This window comes from Haliotis asinina, chromosome 15 (genome assembly GCF_037392515.1).
Source record: "Haliotis asinina isolate JCU_RB_2024 chromosome 15, JCU_Hal_asi_v2, whole genome shotgun sequence".
NCBI classification, from domain to species: Eukaryota; Metazoa; Mollusca; class Gastropoda; order Lepetellida; family Haliotidae; genus Haliotis; species Haliotis asinina.
In genome coordinates, this window is record NC_090294.1 from 1731541 (window position 1) to 1758023 (window position 26483).

A 26483-nucleotide genomic window follows, 5' to 3' on the forward strand; every position below is an offset into this window, starting at 1 on the left:
GGGGTATTTTAAAAGAGAGGCTATTTGAGATACATAGGGTATTTCATAAACGTTGATATCAGAATAATAGATCTACAGTGTCTATAAAGCCATGTTGTAAAAAACTGCAGCAATTCATTTTTCATTAACTCAGCATTTTCTATAAACAGAGTAATCTCAGTTCTATTGAATTCATTCCAGGATTGGTGTTGTTTCATCACAGAATATTTTTTAACCTAAAGATCAATTTCAAAGAATATTCAGATCCTGTGAACAAACGTGTCATTGTGTGACATTTTATTTCAAAGGGAAATATGTTTTGAAGAAGGAGGTGATTAGGTTTTTGTCTGCTGTTCAATGTCTCTGCCAAAAAAAATGTAGTGAGAGGAACTCAGCAACATCTTTCAATGGACATCTGACAGAAATAGACGATCCTGAGAATATAAATGATAACCATCTAACTAATACACAAAATATTCAAAGAATTTTTGGAAATAAGTCTTGGAATAACCATTTATGTTGAAGTCAGGATTAGATGTAAGAGCCCAGTGAAACGGAATAATGCAGGAACCATTACCTTGATCTAACTGCTCCTTCTTAAATATTTGTTGGGAACCCCTCTCATATCTGCGTTTCCTTATCAAAGGAACTGAGCAAGAAATATATGATGTCGAATCCATCAGTGAAAGCCCTGAGGCAAGTATAACAGAGACCTATTTGGTGCTGCCTGAAATGTGGCCTGGATTCATCCCGTAATCTGAAACACAAAAACTAGAAATAAAACATTGGATCATTTGCAATTAAATTGTAGTGGTTCGGGACTGAAATATTTAATTGGTTAGTCATTAACTCAAGGAAAGATTATCGAAAACCGAGAAACCTTAGGAAAAAGACCTGTGGTTCTTTTGTAAATATTAATGTTCTGATGGTTATCGGGAACAAATCCTGCTAGCTTCTTTGGTTGGATGAAGATGCAAGACTGAGCTCAGCCTTCATTTTCCTAAATGACAAACACAAATCCTTAGGTCCTGACAGTCTCAATTATGGTCCTGCAGGAGACTACTTGTGTCCATTTCTGTTGAAATTGCTTACTATGTTCCATGAGCCTCTGGAACCCCTACTTCTTAATGATGGATGTGATGATTATGGCTGCTGCTCCTTTCCCTCTTTCCTAGCCTACCATACCAATGGTGAACAAATCATCAAGACTGAACTCACATGCACCAAAACAACAAAACTCTTCAAAACAGGAAAATAAACTTTAAAAAATGGCAACAATATCTAAGAATGAAGATTTTTTATGGATATCAACTTCTTTATGAGAGAACACAACGTTCCTTCATCAGTAAGCATTAACTCCGAAACGTTGTGTTCTCTCATAAAGAAGTTGATATCCATAAAAAATCTTCATTCTTATGTATTTTCACTTCTAAATGACATTCAAAGACCTGGCAACAATATCCTCTAAAATCGAAACAAATGCACTGTAATGAAACACTAGTCGTTTGAAATAGAAACAAACCGTGGGTATCAGCTACAAGAGTGCCTGAGAATGGTCGCTGAGGGTACAAAATGTCAGTCATAGCATTCAAAAATGGCAGTCATTGCATCCTGAAACAGCATTAAAATTGTCAAAGATGGTGGCAAGAGGAGACATACAGACTTGGTCAATAATGTTTTTTGTCACTATGAGTCTGATCTTGAAAATTTGATATAAGGAAGTAGCGCATCAACCCCCTATTGTAGTAAACTTTAAGCCTATGTTTGTGCTTCTCAGTGTCAGATTTGCGATTCTGTACAATGTCCTTTGTTCAACCGAATAGGTTTTGTAGTCAAGATGTTGTGCAGTTGCAGGTTTGGAAGTTTATCGGTAAATAAGTTCCGTGAATTTCAGCAACCCCCTAATTCCTCATGGTGGACGTTTTGATGGTGGCTGCGGCTCCACTCCCTTCCTTCTGGCACCAAGATGGGGAGGAACCATTGTAACAATATGGATGCTACTCCAGTTAGGTGGATGTGGTATGTAGTGGAGCCAGGTTTTGACTTCCTTGGAATGCCATGAAGTGTACTTCTGTTCTTGGTGGTTGGGCCTGGATTTGAAGCATGTCGTCCAATGCAACTCAGTGTAAATACAATACTCATCTGGCTCTCATCATAATACAAACGGAGTGAAATCTTCATTTAGCAAAGAATAATTACGCTGTGCTCATTGGGTGCCAAGAAGTTCTGCCACCGTTTCAGCAATAATTTGTTCCACCGGTAATGTTAATTGCTTGGAATGTAACATTCTAATAATATTAGTAACTGGGACGGTATTATTTGGGAAATATGACTTTGGGGACATCTTTCTCCACACTGGGAGACATTTATTGTGCTTTCAGAATCTTGGAAGGTAGAATGTAAAGAAAACAGATTATTTTGACTTTTTATGATTAATTTTGAATATGTTTCACTGTTCAAGAGACTGAAAGCAGATTTTAAATTCTTATCCAGAACAATGTTTTGGGTGGAATAAATAAATACCATTCATTTCCTTGGTGTGGTATTCAGGGTGGGTGGTATTCATGACTTGTGAAATTCATACCCTTTCTCTGATCAAGATAAGCACTGTGAAATGATAAAACAATCCCAGCTTGTCATGTTGGTTAACTGTATGTCATGATGACCACGTGACTGGAGCACAAACCTAGGATTCTCGCTGCACTTGACTGCCTTGGAGAATGTCATGTTATGCACTGGGTCTGACAGACAAGACGTTGCAGTGCATTGTTTTCTTTGTGAAGATAAATATGTAGAATGTTATTACTATATACCTTAAGATCCTTGCATGCATCCAACTGCCTGCAGCTATGATAGGGAATCTGTAAAACTTTAATAAAAGTTATCTTGAAATTTCAGTGTCATTTACACATGCTCAAGAAGTGAAAAAACTACTGTATATTTCATGGAAAATTCTTATTTATTAACCTGAAGACAACACGAGAAATCAGAGACATCATTCAGCATTATATTCTGTTCTGTTACCATTAGTGAGTCTGCTCTGTCTTTTTTGGTTTTGAAAACACAGCTATAGGAAGATTGCTTAGCCAGTCAAAATTTACAAAAAGACATGCAATTTCTTTCAGTTTCTTTCATAATCATACTAACAGAGTTTTCATCTCGACTTTGTGCTTATGAATATTTCAGTATTTCCATTGTATTTACTTATCATCTCGGTCTAGTTTTTATAAACGGTTCTTTCAAGGTGCATGAAATGTAGCAGCCATGCCACTAAGATGAAAACTAAAACTGACCACTGCAGACAGAGACAAAGATAAGTTTTTGAAAGTGAAGAGAAGCAACATAAAACACACCTGAGAAGCTGTTCCACAATGTATTTAATGGTTTATCCCCTCTAGAAGACAGGGTTCTTTCAGTAAGAGTAGAAAACAAAACACCTACACATGTGCCAAATGTCATATTCCTTATATGCCACTTACCTGCACTGACCTCTGCCACAAATACAACCAATCAGGTGTTTATCAGACGCCAAAGCGCAAGAGAGACAGCCAATCACAAGTTGTATCTGTGAGCAAGTTCTGTATAAACGGGTAGCATCCACTGACAACTGACAGCTATAGTGTGTATCCACGGCTAAAGTGGAACTAAAGCAATATTATAGCTCACCTCAAAGATAACATGAACTGGTTTGTGTTTCCTGATTTTCAAAAGCTCTGAAAAACCAATCTTTTTAACTGATGCACTTGATAACTTCTGTAAAATCCTTGTGTAAGTCACTGGCACTGAGTCAAAAGAGAAACAAATAAGTCTTTACCTATCTATATTATGACATATGTATGATATCAGTTGACTCTATTGTAGACTGAATGTGTATATGATCAGACATAAAACTGTGGAGCAGCATAGGCTGGGATGCACTTGGATGCCCCTATGATTCGCACGTTTGTATGCGAAATGATCGTGAACGGTAACAAGGGTAATCGGAACTGGTTATAAATATTTATGACATATAGGTGTGATAATTGATAATTGACAGCTGTATATTACAAGAAATATCTTAAGTAATTAGCTCAATCATGTGTGTTTTTTACACCGTGATGACAGTGGCAGTATGTATTTTTCTTCAGAGTGTCAAGTAAGAGCGTCTTTTAAAAGGCATGAAGATAATAGTCACTGTATTTCCTGATAAAATGTTAGCCGTTAAATAAACACTGATGTATTCCTTAAATGGCAGTCCTTAATGAAACACACACAGTCTTTGGAAGGAATTCTTCACATGACTATTTTTACAATAATTGGTGAAGAGTAAAGAGTTTCATGAAATATATATACCTAGACGTTTATTTGAGGACATTTGGTAACTGGTGTTTCCAGGATTCTTTCTAGAAATCTAACAAAGATCCCATGGTAAGCCCGACTCTGGAGAAGCCAGGAATTTGAGTTAGTAAATTAGGAATCTGTGTGACAATCTGTGTGACATGGCTTATTGTGTGTCAAGGCAGCCTATGGTTAGGATCACTGCTTGTCATGTCACTGGTAAAACTTCACTTTTAATGTCTTTGGCATTATAAACATTCAACTCTCTCTGAAAGGGCTGTGTCGTAAGTTAAACATTCAACTCTCTGTGAAAGGGCTATGCCGTAAGTTAAACATTCAACTCTCTGTGAAAGGGCTGTGCCGTAAGTTAAACATTCAACTCTCTGTGAAAGGGCTGTGCCGTAAGTTAAACATTCAACTCGCTGTGGAAGGGCTGTGCCGTAAGTTAAACATTCAACTCTCTGTGAAAGGGCTGTGCCGTAAGTTAAACATTCAACTCTCTGTGAAAGGGCTGTGCCGTAAGTTAAACATTCAACTCTCTGTGGAAGGGCTGTGCCGTAAGTTAAACATTCAACTCTCTGTGAAAGGGCTGTGCCGTAAGTTAAACATTCAACTCTCTGTGGAAGGGCTGTGCCGTAAGTTAAACATTCAACTCTCTGTGAAAGGGCTGTGCCGTAAGTTAAACATTCAACTCTCTGTGGAAGGGCTGTGTCGTAAGTTAAACATTCAACTCTCTGTGAAAGGGCTGTGTCGTAAGTTAAACATTCAACTCTGTGTGAAAGGGCTGTGCCGTAAGTTAAACATTCAACTCTCTGTGAAAGGGCTGTGTCGTAAGTTAAACATTCAGCTCTCTGTGAAAGGGCTGTGTCGTAAGTTAAACATTCAACTCTCTGTGAAAGGGCTGTGTCGTAAGTTAAACATTCAACTCTCTGTGAAAGGGCTGTGTCGTAAGTTAAACATTCAACTCTCTGTGAAAGGGCTGTGCCGTAAGTTAAACATTCAACTCTCTGTGAAAGGGCTGTGCCGTAAGTTAAACATTCAACTCTCTGTGAAAGGGCTGTGCCGTAAGTTAAACATTCAGCTCTCTGTGAAAGGGCTGTGTCGTAAGTTAAACATTCAGCTCTCTGTGAAAGGGCTGTGCCGTAAGTTAAACATTCAACTCTCTGTGAAAGGGCTGTGCCGTAAGTTAAACATTCAACTCTCTGTGAAAGGGCTGTGCCGTAAGTTAAACATTCAGCTCTCTGTGAAAGGGCTGTGCCGTAAGTTAAACATTCAGCTCTCTGTGAAAGGGCTGTGTCGTAAGTTAAACATTCAGCTCTCCGTGAAAGGGCTGTGTCGTAAGTTAAACATACAGCTCTCCGTGAAAGGGCTGTGTCGTAAGTTAAACATTCAGCTCTCTGTGAAAGGGCTGTGCCGTAAGTTAAACATTCAGCTCTCTGTGAAAGGGCTGTGCCGTAAGTTAAACATTCAACTCTCTGTGAAAGGGCTGTGTCGTAAGTTAAACATTCAACTCTGTGTGAAAGGGCTGTGCCGTAAGTTAAACATTCAACTCTCTGTGAAAGGGCTGTGTCGTAAGTTAAACATTCAGCTCTCTGTGAAAGGACTGTGTCGTAAGTTAAACATTCAACTCTCTGTGAAAGGGCTGTGTCGTAAGTTAAACATTCAGCTCTCTGTGAAAGGGCTGTGCCGTAAGTTAAACATTCAACTCTCTGTGAAAGGGCTGTGTCGTAAGTTATCATCATCATTGATTACCATTGCATTGGGTCGAGTTGGCCCCTTGTTGCCTTGACCTTCTGGTCTATCCGAGTGGCTCCATGCTTGAATCCACACCCAGTAGTCTCAAGTAGCCCTAACCTACTGACTCATCCGAGCAGCTCCATGCTTGAATCCACAACCCCGTAGATCCTGATAGCCCTGACCTATGGGCCCATCTGAGTGGCTCCATGGTGAATCCGCCCCAGTAGCCCCTAACAGCTCTGACTTACTGGTCCCTTCGAGTGGCTCCATGCTTTTAGCCTACACCCCTGTAGTCCTTAGTAAGCCTGACCTATGGGTCCATGCAAGTGGCTGCATGCTTGCAACCACCCCAGTTACCCCTAGAACCTATGTCCTCAGAACAATGCCATGTTTTTACACTGCTGAAAATACCAAACTATTCAAGTTAGACAGATAGATTCTCTGAACTCAGTTTGCTCCAAAGAATGCGAATACGTGGAGCCTGATGAGATATGCAGCTGATACAGCTTCCAGTATCAAGCTCTGTATCTAATGAAATTTTATTGAGTGTTTTATGCAGAGCAATATCATTCTGGAAATGAAAAGGAATTTTGAAAACATAATTCAATTCAAGCTTGTCCATCCTTCCCCTGTGGCCAAAACACACTATCTTCTGCTCCCAGATGGAAACAGCGCAGTTTGTAATAAACGGAAAGGAGTTTCGTTATACACAAATTGTAAGCCATTGAAGCCAATTGTTTGCTTTCATTTGAAATGCATCAGGAGTCTTTACATGTAATAAATAAATGCATTTTGAATGATGTTGGAAGGAGGTAATCTGTAACACGTGGCGGACACATGGTTGCTGATGGCTGCCATCTTGGCCTTTCCTAGTTCCAGGATTACTGACACACAGGCAAAGGTCAGAGGTCATGGAAAGAGGGGAAATAGGGAGAAGGAGGTTGAAGAAGAAGGTAGAAGTCGACAGCAGGGCATTTGATAATACATTTTAGGACTGAACAACGGAGGTGCTTAGTTTTTGGTGACATGGCATCGGTAATACAGTATTACTTATCAGTGTTACTTGTTCTGATAGATTACTTACTGTAGGATTGGTTTCCTAAATCATTTATGGTCAGCATCTTTAAGGGCATTTCCAGATTTGATGCATCAATCAGGGATTCACATGCAAATTCTGTGTCCTATATGCATAACAATTGACATAACATAACAACGAACACAGCGAAATAGAGTAGCCCATCCACAGGGACATAGTTCCAAATACTTTTTATTTAAATGTTTTTTGTCAGAATACTTAATATTCTCAGGGACTTTGTGTTTATTGAAACAAACACAAATTGCTGGGTCAACTGCCAACTTTCCCAAATAGTTCCTATTTGTGAGAAAGTGCAATGAAAATCTGAAACTGCCATTCCTTCCTTTTGTAATGTGAATACCAGCAGCAGGAAAAATCATATCTATTTTGTAAGAACAAGACTGTATTGAAGTGTACACACATGCGTGGTTAGAAACATATTATACCTGTTATAATTTGCATAATGTTGTGTGTACGTGACTTGACTGGCTTTGTTAAAAATTGCATATCCCCATACCCGAATAGCATGAAATTTAGTTTTCATGAAAACCAATTTCATCCATTGGTTTGATAGACCAAGATTAGATCATTAACAGCCAATGATATTTGGAGAATCTTTTTCCTGTTTGTGTTTGGGAAATTTGAGTGAAAGACATTTTGCTTTAAACAATAATTTTAGAATTTGAAAACCTTTTTCCCCCTTGAACAGGACAGAAAACATACATATAAGGTAACCTGTGTCAGTTTATACTTGTCACATCATCCCATATACGTTATACTGTTCATTGTTTTGTCAATATAGAAAAAAGGAAAACTTCGGCAAATTATTGTTTTTATTTCCTGTAGATGTTGTGTGTATAAACAGGGATAGAAACCATCACAGAACAGCAAATCCATGTGAAATTATTGTGGAATTTGTCTCGTTCTTGATGACTCAGATAGCAGGAAGTATGACTTAAAAACAATATGGCTGACCTTCAGCCAGTCTCTCATTCCAATTCTGAGAAACATGAGCTTTCCTTGGATCCAAAGTCTGTAATTAGTTACGTATTAGAACTCAATATTTCAAAATTGTTATGACAGTTTTTTGAAAATGGAAAAAAATGTGTCTTAATATTTGAAAATGAATTTGTAATGAAATATGGCATTCATATTGCAATAATTGTGTGAGAAACATAATAAATCAATAGAAAATGAACATTTTATGTGCTTTGCAGACTTTCTAAATAATTTGTACACAGACCATATGACGTTGATTCATAAAGTGTTTGATCATTTTGCAGTGATAGATCACATGATCGCCCATGTTGCTAATCAATCCATTCACGAAGGAGCACTGAGCAGTAGTGTAAGCTCGCCAACATGTGCACGGGTAATCCCCGGCCTATAGTTGAGTGTAAAGTACTGCTGCCAATTACGAGTGAGAATGTGAATAGCACTGTTGAGAGTTGAGTTGGCATTACCAGGTTGTTATCATAAATATCACTGGACCCGACTTGATACTCTTGCGGTGCACATTATCAAAACATTATATGGTATTCTCATGACAGAGCTAAACCCTTTTATAACGCTGATTATGCAGATATGAGAAAATATTCAAATTCCCAAATTAATGACTCAGACTGAAAAGGGTATTTTTTATTATTTTTACAAAAGTTGTGAGTGTTTTCAGAGTATGGGAACAAGAGTGAAGTGAATTGCATTTTATCAAATGGATAGGGAAGTGGTATATGGCAAGTTAATTTGATTGGTAGAAAGGTGTAGGAAAATAGTTTTCTGATGTGGTAGAGCGACTGAAGGCGTGCACAGAAGGCCATCAGGTGGTTTCAATAATTTTCAGTGCATGCAAAGATAATGTCTCGTGTACTGGATGCATTTGGGATATGCTGCATGAAACTAATCACAAGTATATCGGCAATCTCCAGTGTCAGCATGGGGCGGAGTCTTATGAATATGAAAAAAACTGTGGGCAACGTGATATTAAACTTGCATTTTTTGCGAGTTGATAGCAGATGAAAAGTGCATTTTTGGAATCAGTATTTATGTATTTCAAGTGTATACACAAAGTTTTGAAGGCTGTACCACATCTACTGGGTGTGTATGTGAAATGGCATTCAGTGGTGTGTATTGCTGCTCTCATCAGGACAGCATCACATGCAGGGTGGCCGTTGCAGCAAACACAGGGAATGAATGGCCTTAAAGGGTGTCTGTTACAGTCCTTCAGTTTGTGATTGGTAATAACAACCAGTGCATTCAGTTTGTATTGTTCTACATTTCCCAAGTATTTCAGTTTCTATTACATACATGTGCAATTTGTTCAATGTTTAATGACCTGCCTTTCATCCTTTTCCCATTCTTCATTATGGTGGTCATGGTGATCGTTTTAAGTAAGTGCCTAGGAAATTGTTTGCAATGGATTTTGTTGGATTCCAAAACCTTTGAAAAATTCAATATAATAATGAAACTTTCATTCCCCAAGTGGCAACACATGGGCAAATGCATTATTGATTTTGAATGGACAAGATGACTTTGATCTCTGAGCTGCTGCATTCTTTCCAAAGTGTTGAGAGTTTAGGCCAAGTTATTGAACACTATGTCCAGTTGCCAGGATGACACACCTGGGTGATATATTGACACCTATTTGCAGGAAAGCATGTAGGTATTTCTGTGTGGGATGCTGTTATAATTAAATTGTGTAAGTGTATGTTTGTGGTTTCTTCACCACAGGGATGGATGTTCAAGCTCCTGTAATCATACTCAGCTGATTTACGTGGATGTCAGTTAATAGGGTGTCACTGATACCAACACCCCTTCCAAGCAAGTCATTAATTTCTCAAAGAACAACTCACACATATCACACATAATTCTTCAAAGGATGCATCCCTCGGCTGAAGTATTTTAAACCTTGTTATCACAGCTCTTATATCAAGGAGGCTGCCCTCCAGGTTGTGGTTTACCATGTGAGATCATTGTGATTCTTTTGGCATTTGATAAAAGGCTTCAGTGCAGTTTGAATTATTTCAGACCAGGAATGGCTCGTGATTCATTAACTTTTAAAGTTGTTCCAAAATTTATGACAAAATCAAGACTTCACACCCTCAAGTAAATTAAGGGAAATTTAATATTTTTAGTGATTGAAAAGGTGCATGATGTTCATTGTTTTTTTAAATTAGTGCATAGTGTTTATAACTTTTAAATTTGTATTGAGATAATCCAGGTTTCTTTGTTTATGTGACCTATTCAGTCTCAGATAACTTGAGATAAGTGTTTCATTACCAATAATGCAAATGACTCGGATAAAAGATGTAAATGATCAACTGCTGTGATTACTCACATTTAATAATGTGCTGTTTTTACCTATGTGAATTCAGCTATATAATTATCTTTGCAATTTCCATAATGAAGTTGACAATTTTAATATCTTTGCATAGTTATGTTCAGTTTTTGCCAAGATCTGTTCTTAGTTGCCAGGATCTGCTGTTGGTGACAATAGATGCCCTGATCATGCTATTCATCAGTTTGCCTTCTTCCCATTATCTCAAATACAGTTGAAGAATCTCACTCCGCTTTAGAATTGGTCTTCAGCAACTGACGCTTGTCATAGGAGGCAATTAACAGTCAGGCTTGCTGACTCGGTTGAAACATGTCATTGTCTCCAGATTGTGTGAATTGATGCTCATGATGTTGATCACTGGAATCATCGGATCCAGGCTTAATACTTTTCTGGCCACCACCGTGTAGCTGGAATATAACTGAGTGTGGTGTTATACAACAAACAAACAAATTAAATATAATTGAACCTATTCTTTTGCTCGCTCAGTTGTTTCAGTGTCGTATAGTTTAACATGCTGTTGCAGGAAACTTTACTCATGGGTTTGTTTGTGAGATTTGCTTTGATTGTGTTTTGCCTACACCCTGTTCATGGGGTGGACCTAACTCACTTCTAGCCCTGACACTCTTGAGATAGTGTTCAAAGCAGGGTTAATCCAGACTTATTCACTTGAAGTAATAGTGTCACTGATGTGAGTTATGGGAGGCAAGTTTAGTAGGAGCATGAAGAAACGTAAGACATCAAATTAAGGAAATGTGAGTCTGAGGTTATCAGAACTTGTCCATGAAAACGATAAAACCTCTACCCTACAATATCTTAAACCAGTGATATATATAAATATCGTATAATGAAGAATATTCCAGTAAAATGTTGCCTCACACCTATGACAAATCTCCTTCAAGTTTTCCAGGTCACGAAATCAACGTATGAACAGCCATTAAACCGTTTCACTTGTTTACAAGGTAATGTGCTCTTTTTGCTCTATTTGTAATGTATATTGTTAAAAAATACAAAAAATAATTTGCAAACAAAATACGGACCAGTTTGTTTTTGCTGAGATAAAAATTACTCTGCTTTCATCACATTCGTTTTTGCCCCAGTAGTTTTAAATAAGACTGTGTTTTGACAACTTTTCTTTGACAGTAATTGGAAGAGCAAACCGAGGGAGGGATTTTGTTGTCAAAATTGAATTATTACTTTAGGTTTTCTAATTTTGTTGTCTCTATGTTGGTATTTTTATTAGTTCTTATTCATGTCGGGGTTTTTTCGTTTAATGGATCAACTTAACCTTTCTTGAAGGATTGCACTAACTCAAATCACTGCCATTTGTAGAACGAGGAGTCCTGTCACGGAGGGTGGGGTGTGTGTGGGACCAATCTTTAGCAGATCTCCTCCCACAGACACTAAATTCATGTGCCATTCTAAATAGAGGATGAAAATAACATTTGAAGCATCGACTCAAATCGCAATTGTAAAATGAAAATGTCAAAAGCATTTCCTGAATCATAAATCTCCTTTGAATCTGCGATTCTGACTATATCCCAATCGTGTATATGAATCACCATTAAACTGTGATCAGAACAGGTGTTGACAAATTCAGAAGGGACCTCACATTTTGACAAAATGTGTGTGAAAATATGTGATGTTCTTTTTCTTACAAAATCACAGTCTCCCCACCCAGTCAGCAATCTTAATTTTAGATAATATATTGACCATTCCTCCATGGTTCTGGAAGCGGAACTAGGTTGCTTGTCGGGCAATGTATGTTGTCAGTGATGCTGCTGCTGCATTATGTCAGTAGGTGAACATTTGTAGAAATGTTATATACTACAATTTATTGCTCCTTGATGGAGCTGCTTCCATGCCGTCTTGAAGAGCATGTATATCTGATTTATGTCCAAGATGTGATGTATATTAGATGTACAATATAGGGAGCATGCACTGTACGGAATAATGGACCATAGCACTCACTCTCAGAGTGTTTCAGTGCCAAATTACTTCCAATTATTGTTTTGTTTCTTTTTAAAATAAGTCAGAAACAGTTTATGTCCGTAATACTTTTTCTCAGACATTTGTCAAGATGTGTCAGATTGTTTTGCCATTTAATTTAATTAGGAAACTCCAGTAAGATCCTTTGCATACCGACTGGCCTTGTGCTAAGTGGATGCAATCCAAACTCCAGTAACACTTCAGTTTCACTGAAAAACAGTCATTACAGAACTGCACTGTAGATCCCTTTATAAATTTATCTTGTGGCAAATGTTTAAGTTTTTTTTAGGTCTAAAGAGCAAACATAATTAAGCTATTTAGAAATAAAATTAAAATCTAAATCTGCTTCAGAGTCTACCTGAATAGACTGTCTTTAGGCTTAAAAGTGTTAAGTTTGTTTTTGTAACAGTTTAATCAGTGTGTATCCTTTTGGAGTTAGTGTTATAACCTTTTGAAAAGTAATGTCTCCTGTGTTGGCTTTATTGTTAATGCTTTAAGTCAGGACAAGATACAGAAGAGTGCAGTTTGCATTTGCGGGTGATTACCATTTGATCCGCTTCACAACATACTTTATGGTTCAGGCTCTGGTGAGAAGGAATTAGTTTAGAAACATGCAAGTTAAATTTACGATGAATAGAATTTTACTGTTAGGCTTAAGTTAAACAATGCACTTTAGGAACTGTTAGGGCCAGTCCTTAATGCATCCCGGAGCAGAGTGGATCCATGGTCGGGAGAAGTTAATCGGATTAGTTGTGCACTTGAAGTGTCTTCAAACTTTTTCTTTTTCTTTTAGAATGAACTTTTGATAACATGTACAGATGCATTCAGATGGCCAGAATGTCCAACAGGTGAATGAAGAATCTCTGTAGAGATTTTCTTTTTATGAAAGGTAGTCCAGAACTGAGTCCCCTCTGTTAACTCTGTGCACTGCCTGTTGTGTTAGGAGTCAGTGTTTGGAGTCGTCACTTGTGTGATAGAGTTATCATGCTACAGCAGCCATATTGCACGAATCGTTGTGATCATTACTGACATTTTGGTACAAAATGTTTTCACATTTACATGAATTTTGACAGGTACATTGTGTAGACTGTTCTTTTGTTCCCATAAATCTACTTCATGATGATGCGTTGCTGTAGGTGTCAGTTTTATCTTTTTTTTATCACATTTTATCTGTGAAAAACTTTTGAGACCTTGATCAGAGACCATGTACAGATGGATGTGCCTCCATCAACATGTTTTTGTATTGTTTGCTCTGCAATATCACAAATAAAGTTAATCACAGAATGAATGTCTTTGTGAAAACATTTACACAAGTTTCTGATTTGTCAGTTCAAGAGATCGGATAGAGATTATATTTGTAGAGGTTATTAGATTCATGTTGACTCTTTACACCGCCAAACAGTGTGTGTAGAGTTTGTAAAGGGTCCTTTGGTTCAGGTATGGTTGTCTTTACAAGAAAATCATTCACCATCCTTGCAGATTCCTGGCATTCTAGTCCCATGTCTTGACCATCTGATTGGCAGCCTTTCAGTCACACAGAGAGTGATACTGGTTAGTAGATCACCCTGTGTCAGCTGTCTGTAGGAACACTCACACAGGACACCAACTGACTCAACACACTAGAAAAAAACAAAATGTCTTGTAAATAACACCCTGAAAAATGCTGAAGGAATATTTTCTGCGTAAATGGTTAACAGCATAAATAAATATTATATGGAACTTTGAAAGAGAATCTAAGAATAATGATAGATAGATAATAGATATATATTATTGTAACTTTTTGTTTTGTTTGCATGTTTTGTCATTACTTTGTACCAGCTTGTCAAGTGGGACAATATTAGAACAAACCCCCATCTCTACATCCTTGTCATATCATTGTCTGATGTGTGGTCACCTTGACATAATGAGTCTCACCGTGTGATATGAAGGGATACTATGAGATACTGCATGCCCAGTATGTGATATGGAAACTGAACCATGAGATAACAGTGTTACATAACAAAACCCAAGGATTTCACTGTGAGATGGAAGTGTTCACCATGAGATAATAGTCCACTCTGCCACAATTGGAGTGCCCTTTGAAGTTAACTGTGTGATAATGAAAGTCCACTGTTGGGTAATAGGAGTCCACTTTGCCATACTTATAGGAACTATGTGATAATGGGAGACAGCTATGTGATAATGAAAGTCCACTGTTGGGTAATAGGAGTCCACTTTGCCATACTTATAGGAACTATGTGATAATGGGAGACAGCTATGTGATAATGAAAGTCCACTGTTGGGTAATAGGAGTCCACTTTGCCATACTTATAGGAACTATGTGATAATGGGAGACAGCTATGTGATAATGAAAGTCCACTGTTGGGTAATAGGAGTCCACTTTGCCATACTTATAGGATCTATGTGATAATGGGAGACAGCTATATGATAATGAAAGTCCACTGTTGGGTAATAGGAGTCCACTTTGCCATACTTATAGGAACTATGTGATAATGGGAGACAGCTATGTGATAATGAAAGTCCACTGTTGGGAAATAGGAGTCCACTTTGCCATACTTATAGGAACTATGTGATAATGGGAGACAGCTATGTGATAATGAAAGTCCACTGTTGGGTAATAGGAGTCCACTTTGCCATACTTATAGGAGCTATGTGCTAATGGGAGACAGCTATGTGATAATGAAAGTCCACTGTTGGGTAATAGGAGTCCACTTTGCCATACTTATAGGAACTATGTGATAATGGGAGACAGCTATGTGATAATGAAAGTCCACTGTTGGGCAATAGGAGTCCACTTTGCCATACTTATAGGAACTATGTGATAATGGGAGACAGCTATGTGATAATGAAAGTCCACTGTTGGGCAATAGGAGTCCACTTTGCCATACTTATAGGAACTATGTGATAATGGGAGACAGCTATGTGATAGTGAAAGTCCACTGTTGGGAAATAGGAGTCCACTTTCCCATACTTATAGGAACTATGTGATAATGGGAGACAGCTATGTGATAATGAAAGTCCACTGTTGGGAAATAGGAGTCCACTTTGCCATACTTATAGGAACTATGTGATAATGGGAGACAGCTATGTGATAATGAAAGTCCACTGTTGGGTAATAGGAGTCCACTTTGCCATACTTATAGGAACTATGTGATAATGGGAGACAGCTATGTGATAATGAAAGTCCACTGTTGGGTAGTAGGAGTCCACTTTGCCATACTTATAGGAACTATGTGATAATGGGAGACAGCTATATGATAATGAAAGTCCACTGTTGGGTAATAGGAGTCCACTGTGCCATACTTATAGGAACTATGTGATAATGGGAGACAGCTATGTGATAATGAAAGTCCACTGTTGGGTAATAGGAGTCCACTTTGCCATACTTATAGGAACTATGTGATAATGGGAGACAGCTATGTGATAGTGGGAGTCCACTGTTGGGTAGTAGGAGTCCGCTGTGCCATATACTTATAGGAGCTATGTGATAATGGGAGACAGCTATGTGATAGTGGGAGTTCACTGTTGGGTAGTAGGAGTCCTCTGTGCCATATACTTATAGGAATATTGCTGAGTGTGGCATAAAACTAAACTCACTCACTCACTCACTTATAGGAGCTATGTGATAATGGGAGACCGCTATGTGATAATGGGAAGTCCACTTTGCCATACTTATAGGAGCTATGTGATAATGGGAGACAGCTATGTGATAATGGGGAGTCCACTTTGCCATACTTATGAGAGCTATGTGATAATGGGAGACAGCTATATGATAATAGTTCTTTTTTAGGTAATAAGAGGCTGCTGTGAGATAAGTACCATACCATTATGAGGTAATAGATGTTCTGTGTGCTTTTCAAGATGAGATAATGGAAATCCATTTTGAGGTAATATTTGTTCATAATGGTGTTTGTAGAGTCCCTTTTGTGATCATAGTAATCTACTATGAGGAACTGTAGTCCCGAAAGAGGCAACAGAGTTAGTTATGAAAAGTTTAGAGCTCAGCTGTTACACAATAGGAGTCCACGATCATGCTATCAAATATACTTCAGCCACATTTCAGCAAATATTTCATAGCAAATAGCACGATCCTGCAGAGAGAGTGGATGTGAAATACGTGAACTAAAGATATGTTTTAACAATTTTGTAAATGTAACTGTTTGGTCTCTAGGTATTGCTGGAGTTGGCACCAAGTTCTGAAGGTATGGTATTTCAATTAAACCCAGACTGAGATGGTGAGTGTTGTGAGTTGACGTGGCATTCATGTGAACGGTGTGTGAAGGCATCAGTTGGTGTTGATGTTAGCAGCACATTGTTTGTTGTTACCAACAATCCTTGTATCTTCCTTGTCAGAAAAATAACGAAAACATTCCTCTCTGTGAGAATAGTGCATAGCTTCTAGTATTCTAGTCTGATCATGTGAATGCTTGCTTTCTCTAGACTCGGTCATCACAAGCATTTGTCTACAGCTTGATACGTCCCCAACTGTGTTTCTCGTTCAGTTCTCCAGCTCGTAGTTTTGTTCAGTAGGTGTACAGCAACCCAGTGGTTAAGGCATTCAGTCAGTAGGATGAAACCTGGGTTCTGTTCCCCACGTGGGTACAGTGTTAAAAGCCATGTGCTATCAGCAAGAATGTTGCTCTACTGAAGCTAAAAGCAGCTTGGAGTAAAAGTTGTTCACCCTTGACATAGTATTTATACTGGTATAAGACCGAAATCTGATGGTTTTGGAGGATAGGATTTGATGCCCTTCTTGAGCAGACAACAAACATCATAAATGTTTGACAAACATGCAGGTACAGATATATTCTCCTCTTATATTACAGGATGACTCAGCATTGATTGGTCAGTTGTCAAAGGCCCTGAGTAGACTGTCACCCTAGGACATTCTCTTTATTTTGACTTGAAAGTGATGTGAATGGCATATCTTCTAGTGGTAGACCAAGCTCATAACAGTTTCAAACAAACTGCCGAAAGTAAATTAGTCTTGTGCACGTTTTAGGGAATGATGGTTGAATACAAAGATGGTTGTTGCCTGCACAAACAAGATATTTTATTGGGCAAACATTCCATGTAGAAACAGTGACAATGTTCTATAAACTGCATAAACAAGGTGTATAATATGTCAGAGTAGCAATACATACACTAATGCAATTGTGTATTATAGAGAGATGAATTTTCATGAAGTTTGACATGATGACACACAGGCAAGTAGATGAAGAGATGATTCCCATGAAGTGCCAGGTTGTCTTCCCAGGCTGGCTGAAGATGAGATAAAGGTGATGGGCAAGCTCTTCATTACCTGCCATGGTCAAACATGCGGTCCAACTTACTCATGGATCAGTTCTCTAACAGGTAGCAGGTGCTTGCACTCAGCTATCACTGGTCAGTCAGCACCTTGCAATACTTGACCACTGCCCAATTCTTCATTCTGCTGGTCAGTCAGCACACTGCCAACCTTGCTCAATGCCTACTTGATACCTACAAATCACTAAGCAGGTGGCATCTGGTGGTCAAGGGCCATTTCATTGTGTTTGATACCGTGGAAAATTTATAGGTTTTATACATGTAGTCCCTGAATACTGTAATGGCTTCTTTCTCAGTCTCCTCATTTGTTGTAGTGTGGCTAGACTGCCTGACGCTCAGATACATTTTACAGAAGAAATCAGCCTCTGGTGATAAGTGCATGCCTTTAGAAATTATAAATTATTCCAATTATGACTTGTTAGTGGTTATTTATAATCTGACATGTCTTAGAACAAAAACTTAAAGTCAGAAATTAGTGTCCATGGTTTGTGCATTTGGCAGATGCTATAAATTGATTGTGGTGGATCATATAATGCTGTTGTAGGTATGTCCTTCATGTATCTCAGAGAAGATAGAATTGAATAAATGTGGCCCAGGTGTGTCTTCTAGATTGGAATAGAACAGTAATAGCTCAGAAGAAACTTCATCAGAAATTTGGTTTGAAGAATGTTCCTTGAGCTTGTCATAGAGCAGACATTTGAATACTGATGACTTGTGTGACCACAGTGTGGCTTGGCAACTGGTGTATCATCATGGCAACATTACTTGATGCTCATGCTGTTAACAGTTGGTTTGAATTGTTCTGTGTGAAGGCAGTTTGCTTACTCTTGTGCAGTGTATAAAGGTTTGACTACTTGCTTCATGACATGTTGAGTATACAAGCAGCCATCAACATCTGATGTATGATGGATTTGAGCTGATGCTGTCTGAATTAACTTAAGGTTTTCTGTAGAAATCTGAAAGTGCAAATAGTTGTCGTGAAGAACATCTCAACTTTCATGATGTATTGAAGCCTGTTTAAACCAATGAGTTTTCTTCATGACACAACTTATTACTTCCGACAATTGCAGTGGGTGAGAAATATGGCAACAAGCTATATACACATTCCTCGCCGTTTTTTTTTCTTCTTTGAAGCAAATGCAGATAGATGACATGTGCAGTAAGGATTGTGTTCAGATAGCATCGTGATGCATGTTCATGTGTCTTGCTCAGTGTTCACATACATTGTCATTCTCTTTTTGAATGTTCAATGCAGAGTTATGTTTATGTTTGGCACTGACCATATCTCAGCCTTTTATCAGAGTAAATGGCCTTCAAAGACTCTTAATGATGACACACATGTCGTCAAGTGGGTGGATGGGGTATTCTGTGGATGAGTAAGTGAGTTACAATTTAACATTGTTTGAGCTTTATTTCAGCCTTTTTGCTACCGACATGTTTTGATGAGTGAGTTGGTAAGTGGTGGGTTATTTGAAGAGTGAGTGATATTTGATGCTTCTGTATCAGCATGATGCATGAGGAGTGCATCTTGTAGTGACGCAAGACATTTACTACTCTGCTGAAACCCACAGATTCTGGTAAATATTCGTTCCAAGGCAAGCAACAAAAACTCGTACACCAGGACCAAGTGATCAGTGGTGACATGAGGTGGACAGACTATAACTGAACACTGACAAATATGTGAATAGTTAATCTGATTGGTCAGTAATTAGTGCAATTAATCATTAAACCAGGTCATTGGTCAAAACCTTTTGGACACTTCGTCACATCATTGCTGTGAATGAGGCCTAAAGGTGGTACTGGCCACTTTACTCCAGATGACCATTCCATCAGGAGTGCCTTGGGTGAGATATTGCCTGGTTCGTGGCCTGAAGGAACGTGTGATGATGGTCACAACCTACATGAGGAGCTTCTATGGACACCTGCACATTGTGAAATTAGGATTTCTGACAAGACTGTTCGGAATGAGGTGTGGACATGGAATGTGAGTGTGCACAAGATGCTACAGGGGAAGATGAGGTGACAGTTGGTCTGTGGCTGGTATCTGTGTGTGAGTGAGTGAGTTTAGTTTTATGCCATACTCAGCAATATGCTGTGAGGTTTTAAGGAAATTGGGCATGTTACAGATTTTTTGAGATGGAACAGTATGTTCTTACCATGGTAGAGTACATATTGTGGTACAAGTCCTTTGGTTCTGTCACTTTTGGTTCGGCCCATTACAGTTTAGTCTGTTTCATTTCGGTCCATTCTGGTTCGATCTGTTTCTCTTCAATATAATGTAGAAAAAGAAAAGAAATGCATAGATTATTATATATGATTAGATATCTTGACATTTTTTAAAAGGTTGATAAAATGACAATACAAAAACCTAAAATACTGATTTTTTATTGCATTACCATATACCGAACGAAGACAAAATACTGCAGTTCTCCTAATACATCAGTATACTGTTTCAGATTATATGATTTTTTACTAATTGTATCATGTGTGGACAACTTGTGTGCAGACATGACAGATACCAAGCGATTCATCTAAGTGACCAACAATAAATGAAAATGACTGTCTCTCTTATAAAGTGATGACAGTTCCCTGTGACATGCTCAGGACACCCCATGAAGAACAGCTTCAATGTAGGTTTGAGTACTCATGGCTGGGGGAGTTTCAGCAAAAGTGGACGCAGTAAATACTGGATTCTGATTGGTTATTTAACATCATTCAGAGGTATGTTATTATGTTATGTACCTCTGATTTTCCAATACAGTATGTATTATTTTAAAATCTGAATAATGCAGTTATGGACTAGAATGGAGCTAAACCTACTGTGATGGAGAATCACAGGTATGTAATAAAATTTTGATAGCTCTACATTTTTTTATTTGAAACCTCATGCTACATGTTGGATTTACATCGAATTTGGAGCTATTATAATTTCATTACATACCTGTGATATTCCAACACAGTGAGTTTATCTGGTAATTCACATACCTTGTTAATTTCAGTATTGACAGAAAGACTCATCCTTAATTCAGTGAAACAATCAATGCTACCAGTGAGAACTGGTGTATAGCACTGACAATATTTCTTCTCCTCTGTCCTTTCACTGAATGAGTATTCTGCCAGTATAGCAGAGATCATCTTATTTTTACAGGCCAATTCTCGTTAAATTGCTGCAAATAGATTTCAGTTGATTAATGTTAAAAAAAAGCTTCATATGGCTGCACAACAAAGAACATGTATTTATTCTGAAGTGAAGAGGAAAACTTGAAACTGGATTCATTTTTATCTCTATATACTTAATGGAGACATAACAACGCTCGTGCGAGTCATTGCTCTACATGCTGCAAGTAGGTCAGTTGAAAGTTATGATAATGAAATTCTAAGATACAGGTGCATTTATTTAGTATTTATGTAACTTAATTGTTGTTCATTTTATCTGCGAAAAAAAGATGCTAACTATGCCTACACATTGAACTTGAATACATTAACTGTGATCTCAAGAAAAGGGGATTATTGCCTGCTTGAGCACACTTCACTCACACCATGAAGTAATCACACTTCCTTATAAAGTGTTCACAGGTTTGGTGGGTGAGTGAGTGAGTGAGGAAGGGAGTGAGAGTTAATATTTAATGTCACATCAGCAATATCTTAGCCATATCGTGACAAAAACAATTTATACAAGAATGATTAAATCATTTTGAAGAGTAAAACGCAGCTCCTTAGAATACACAAGGACTCCTACTTATGGTGTCTCAGCTCCCAGTACAGTGATCACAGCTTCTACACTTCACAACAAATTGATCAAATTTCCTTTTGAGGTGATCAAATCTCCATATAAGTTTGTCAAAGCTCTACAAAAATCATGGCTCTCTATTAAGTGATCAAATCTTCTTATAAGGTTATCACAGCTCCTCCTTATACAATGATCACAGCTCCCTATAAAGTGATCAAATCTCCCTTTAAGGTGATCACATCGCTATAAAGTTATCACAACTCACAGGGACCACAGCTCCCTTTGTATTGAACAAACTTTTTTTTAATGTGATCAAATTTCTATAAAGTTGTCACAGTACCTTATTCAATGATCACAGCTCCCTGTTCTGTGGTTACAACTCTCTATAACGTTATTGTGGCACACTCTACAGTGATCACAGCTCCCTTTGAAGTGATCACTACTGCTGCCCTCAATGATGATGGTAAATTTATCATATTGAAGAATTTCCTTGTTAAACTATAAGGGTTATGACACCTATATCAATGTAGAGGATTCACAGGGGAATATGGTCCAAATTCCAAGAACACACACGTCTCATATGGTAGCTAGAATGTTTTTTTGACAATTTGATTGTTGTATGAATGGGAATGTTTTGTCCATTCTAAATATGAGTGATAAGCTAGATCAAAATGAGCTGTTTCAGAGGTTGTTTTGGAGCCCAAGAATTGTTCCAAACTACCAGACTTTTATTTCATGCATTAAGTAAACAATATCATGCGTTCCACAAATCCCGACAGCCGTATTCCCAGGAGTAACCCTGTTACTTCATTATGCTTTGGTTTTGAGCTTTGATGAATCTTGACTCCTAATCTGAACTAAAAAATATTGAAGAAATCAAAACAGACAAGCTTTGTAGATTTCCATGAAGAAAATTGGCAATGAATGGGACCCAAGCTACAATAGTTTTAAAGCTTTGTCATTTTTGTCAGGGATACTGTCTAAACCAAACTGAAGGGCAATTTGTGGTTTATTGCTGTCTTAAAATCATCTTAAAAATAAAAAAAAAATATGTATCACAGCAATATTTTCAGTAATTGGAGGGAGAGTTTTGGTGTTTAAACAGAATGATTAATGGTGCTGTCCTGAATGAGGTTGACTTCCATCAAGGAGAGAATGAGAAAGTCGACCCCCACAGCCCTCTCCAGATGATTGTCTGATGAGATGGGAGAAAATGTTTCTGGCTTTTGAATGTGTGAAGTCTTGAAGAAGCACCGGATATTGGCTCTACCGCATGTTTTGCCCTGTCTGTGTAGGTTTATATTAGAAGTAAGTAATGTATACATTTACAGTTGTCTCGCATTGCTGGTCTAGATGGGATTTAACTGCATTAACACAAGAGAGTCAATTTGGGAGTGATTTGCAGCTTTAAAATGATTTTAGACAAAGTTTTGGCTTGCATCTTTACATTGATTTAAAAGATAGGCATTTGTATTCATCATGTCGTAATGGAGTTGAAATGAAATTTGATGCAGTGTGTGTCAAGACTTGATTTTAAAATTTGAAAATGATATTGTGAGAAATTCTTCAAAGGCATTTAGAAGTTGGTGAGGTAATACAAGACACTATTATGGATGACAACTTCTTTAATTCTTTTAACACGACGTTTCAAGGCTAATTCTTGAATTAAAGAAGTTGTCATCCATAATAGTGTCTTGTATGATATTGTGAGAGATGTTAAAGTCCGTGCCAGCAATGTTACAGCAGTATACTGGAGGCTGATACTTGGACTAAGGAAACCGTTCTGACAGGCTGTGACGATCACACCATTTGGTAGAAGGGTAAGGTTAGTGAGTGAGTTTGGTTTTATGCCACTTCTAGAATTATTCCAACAATATCAGAGCAGGGGACACCAGGAAGTTGCTGCCCACATTGTACCCATGTATGGAATCAAACACGGGTCTTCAGCGTGATGAGGAAAGATTTTCTTTGACCACAAGCCCACCACCCCAGGGTAAGGGTTACTGTGTTTTAAATCATGAGTTGATTCTGCTGTAGTTTTATGCAAGTTGAAGGTTTTCAATATTGTCACACAGATCGCAACACTAGTAAGCATTTAAAAACTGGCTTGTCATTTAGGTCAGAGCGACCTCACATTGTTTGACACAGCTGAGATGCCACTTGACCTTGACCTTGGCATGTCAATATGTTTTTGTTACAGGCTTTGTGTATCCATTTACAAGAACTGGGAAGTAACTGAATCTACATGTAATAATTACATTTCCTCATGCCATGATATCCTTTTACATGGGGATTTTAGGTAGGCACCTATGTACTTGTTACAAGGTGTTTTGGAGGATTGGATTGTTGGCTTGAATGTGGTTGATTATTGTTGTTCATCATGTCCATCTCTCGATTGTCTGTGGGCAGACTTTATACATTCCAGGTAGGCAACGTACGGCAGCAATTGTACAATTGGCCGATATCTGCCCACATCCATGCTTCCTTTCTCCAGTTTGCCTGCTCTGACTGATGTGAATTACTGCTGCCTACAGTGTTAAACACCATTGTAACACTGGACATGATGATTCTGTAGAAATATTTATGTATTGCTTTTCTTGTCACATTGTAAACAATTCATTCTGTTTTTCAGTGTGGTGAATTCACTTCAAAGACTGGAATATCATGAGTTGGCACTTTAGCTTATCTGACTGCCTGATGTAGCTTATTTGTCTGATGTCTGGTGTTCATTATGTGTTGTCTGTTGTATGTCATGAACTTTAAGGTAGCCCAGCGGTTGAAGTGTCTGGTCTTCTTGCTGAAGACAGGTCCTATTCTCCACATGGGTATAATGTGTGAAACCCATTTCTGGTTTCCCCCTCCATGATATTGTTGGAACCGCAGCATAAAACAACTCACTCACTCATTAACTTTTCCTCGGAAATTGCTGAACAAATGAAGCTGAAACAGTGTGAAAATGATATTTCCTCTTTCATTTATTGACAGTGCTCATGGAAAGACAATATGTGTCTTTTTTCTGGACTATCACTCTATTTTCAAAATATTTTATACTTGACTTTTGTTTTGACCATGACCTATTTTTTTGGTTTAGTTTTATTTAACTTTAGTGTGTATGGTTTTCCTTATGGTAACATCATCCTTTATTGTTTTTAGTCCTCAGTGTTTCTGCAGAATATCTTTTATCTGAGTTTCTCGAGTCTGTTCATGATGACATATTTTACTTCATATTCAGGTAAGCTACAGATTTTCAAAACTCGAGAATGCTACCCAAAGATGTCTTGTATGGCAGTCCTCTTTAATATTCAGTTTTATACAATGTTTGTTGTGGATTATTGCATAATAGAGCATGCCAGGAGGCATACATGCCAATCTTGGTGTGTTCTCCGCCAGCCAGGTGTCATGACATTACCTGGGTGTTACGACGTCGTATATCCTGGCGTAATGCAGCTCATATGTGTGTTTATGTCTTTCATTTGCAGATAGGTCAACTTTTATTGTCTTACTTTTTGTTTTCCAGGGAAAGCGCACTCGAAGTCATATAACTTCTCATCACCAATGTAAGGATGAATCGCAGCCCCCAAGGTAAGATAGTTTTCAAGTATTAATAGATGTTTGTGCTAAGAAATGATGATGGTGATGTTTCATAAAACCGCTGACTATTACTATTTGTTTACTACAACAGGGAGTCATTACAAAAACCTGAAGGTCAGGATCGCCTCAAAGGTCATATTAAAGATATGTTCTATTTAGAAACAAATAAGTATCGTTATTTTATGATTTTATGACTTAAGTTAAGTTGGGTCCATTGTAAACCCCATGATATGGAAAATGAGTATCTGGTGTAGTGGAAGTGAGTGAGTGAGTGAGTGAGTGAGTGAGTGAGTTTTCAATGCGTTTTGCGATGCTCCATCAATATCGCAGCAGCAGACACAAAACTGTCGCCAGGAGCCTGGATTAGTATTTGTCCCGAACACCATTGTAAGAAGTGATTTGATTGGCTTTGATGATAAGGCTTGGTGATTGGTACAGCAGATGTTCATGCTCTCAACCACTCAATAGTCTGGGTCCGATGTGATTCTTTGAACAGCTGACAAACTAGAAAATTGAATGAATGAAATGACACAACCATGGACACAACCATGAATTCTGATGACTTTACTGGTGTGCTTCTAAATAGAATTATTCTAAGAATGAGATAATGTAGTCATCTTTCTTTTTTAAATACTTTCTTTTCCTGTTGGAGCCTGTTCAAGGTGATAAAGAAAGCCTTTGATGTTGAAGTATTTCAGTGGTTGTCCTTTTGGTTTGATGACCTTGCAAATTGGTATGGACATAAACGTCACTGGTAACTGGAAACAGACCTTCCTTCAACATAACTTGGTGCCATCGCATCATAACAAATGTTTTTCTTTATTGCAAAATTGCAAATGCTGTTTCTCTTGATTGATAATATAATCGTGTGGAAAGCTCACAGCAAGTAAAAAGATGTCAGGAAAATAGTGACATTTTCATGGAATGAAATGAACCAGAAACGTTGGGTTCCAGCGTGGTGGGTTTTATGAAGTACTCACTCTATTAGTCGGCAGCTCTTCTGCAGTGGGCCAATAAATGTGTTTAGTGGCTAAAAAGAAATATGGTTGTGAACATGATGGCAGGAAAGTACAAATGTGAAATGGAACAATTAATCAATGATAATGCTTGACCTTTGTGCTTTTTTGTCAGATGGTGTCCTGGCATTGACCGATGATTCCATTAGTTCTGATAGAGACATTGCTAAAGAAAGTATTGAATCTCGTGCACTTGGGTGTGTTTATCTGTCACTGACGCCTCATCCTTTTTGTCCTTTTGAAGGAAGAGTTACTTAAAGAGCAGATAATTCAGATGTCGTATGTCTATGAATGAGGTGAAATAAATATCTATTTGAGTCCAATTTCATTTTATCTGTTAATATTTTTATGTTGTATAACTATGATACATTATTTTGTTTGTAGTGAGTGAGTGAGTGAGTGCCTCTTCAG

The 26483-nt window shown here is 38.0% G+C and overlaps 1 protein-coding gene across 2 annotated transcripts in view; it reads left to right on the top strand.

The window, feature by feature from the left end:
- Positions 1-26483, top strand: part of LOC137264839 (thyroid hormone receptor beta-like) — a 295265-nt gene that overhangs the window by 42595 nt on the left and 226187 nt on the right. For both annotated transcript variants that reach the window (XM_067800173.1, XM_067800175.1), the window contains exon 2: positions 24983-25047. In XM_067800173.1, the coding sequence (XP_067656274.1) occupies positions 25029-25047 (19 nt within the window). In that variant the 5' untranslated portion in view covers positions 24983-25028. The remainder of the gene's footprint in view (positions 1-24982; positions 25048-26483) is intronic.